Source organism: Emiliania huxleyi, assembly GCF_000372725.1.
Source record: "Emiliania huxleyi CCMP1516 unplaced genomic scaffold EMIHUscaffold_9886, whole genome shotgun sequence".
Classification (NCBI taxonomy): Eukaryota; Haptophyta; order Isochrysidales; family Noelaerhabdaceae; genus Emiliania; species Emiliania huxleyi.
This window is the reverse complement of record NW_005194709.1, coordinates 1-1,145: the sequence shown is the minus strand read 5'-3', so window position 1 is coordinate 1,145 and position 1,145 is coordinate 1. Positions and strand designations below refer to the sequence as shown.

The 1,145-nt window shown below is 67.7% G+C and overlaps 1 protein-coding gene across 1 annotated transcript; it reads left to right on the top strand.

Annotated features, from left to right (window-relative positions):
- Positions 1–681: 681 nt before the first annotated feature.
- Positions 682–1,133, top strand: EMIHUDRAFT_259824 (hypothetical protein; the record flags this gene model as incomplete). Its single annotated transcript, XM_005756173.1, has 1 exon — positions 682–1,133. A coding segment is annotated over one exon (452 nt), but the record flags the coding sequence as incomplete, so codon positions are not given.
- Between the last annotated feature and the right edge of the window lie 12 nt (positions 1,134–1,145).

Sequence of the window (1,145 nt, the reverse complement as noted above, 5' to 3'; positions counted from 1 at the left end):
CTGCTCGAGAAAGGTTGGCCGGATCCGGGGCAGCCGCCGCTTGGCCAGCCCGAGAAAGACGGCGCCGCTGCCGCCCTTGCCGGTGTACGTCCTCACGACGCCGAAGGTCGTCTCGGGCAGCACGAGAGCGGCATTCTCGCCGAGCAGTGACATGTAGCCGACCCGCCACTGCGTTCCCGTGATCTGGCCGCCGAACTCCTCCTCCGTGTCGTCGAGGCCGCTTGCGCGCCCCGCACCGCGATAGCAGCCCCACTCGGACGCCTCGGTGCAGGTCCCGTCGACAAGAAGGAAGGGCGAGCCGGTGTCAACGATGGCGCGGAATGGCTGCCCGTCGAGAGTATACCGCACGCAGTACGCGCCACCGCAGAGCGTGAGCGGCACCATGACGGGACGGGCCGACGCCGCGACCGCAGCTGCTGCCGGTGGCGGCGGAGGAGCGAGCGGCGAGAGCGAGAGGAGGGCGACCGCTGCGCCGCGGAGCAGCGGGAGGCGCGTGAGGCGCATCCGGCAGTCGGAGCGAGCTTGCTCGCGGCAATAAATAAATAAACAAGCAAATCCCAAGCTAGGGCTGGCTGCAGTATCGAGTATCGAGTGTTTTTGTTTTTCGGAAAAGAAAAAGCCGGCAAAGCTCGGATTTCTGACCACTGCTTCCTCGCTGCTGGCTTGCACGGCTCGCTTGCCATGGCCCTGCTTCTGCTCGTCTACGGCCGCCCGTCCCACGCCGTGCTTCGAGTGGCGGCGCCTGGGCGCGCGCTCTCGCCTCTGGCCTGCGCGTCGGCGCCGCCGCCGCTCGCAGAGAAGCAATGCTGGCGTCCGACTATCGATGATGTTGACCGCATATCATGGGGCCGGCCGGCAAAGAGAAAGGGCACTGGCTCACGCGGCCAGCCGCACCGACTCAACGACGCGGAGCGCACGCTCTACGACCTCGCACGATCAAAGGGCTTTGTGGAAGTCGCCGGCTCGGGCTGGCGTTCGCAGCGCGCCGATGCGCCCCTCGTCAACACGTTTCGCTCGTGGTGCGACGCTCGCGGCGTGGCCGCCATCTTCCTGCACAAGGGCAGCGACGTCGACCAGGTTGTCCTCGACCTGTCGCCGCTGCGGCGGCCAGCCGAGTTTGCGAACGCGGCGGCGTGGGCGCTCGG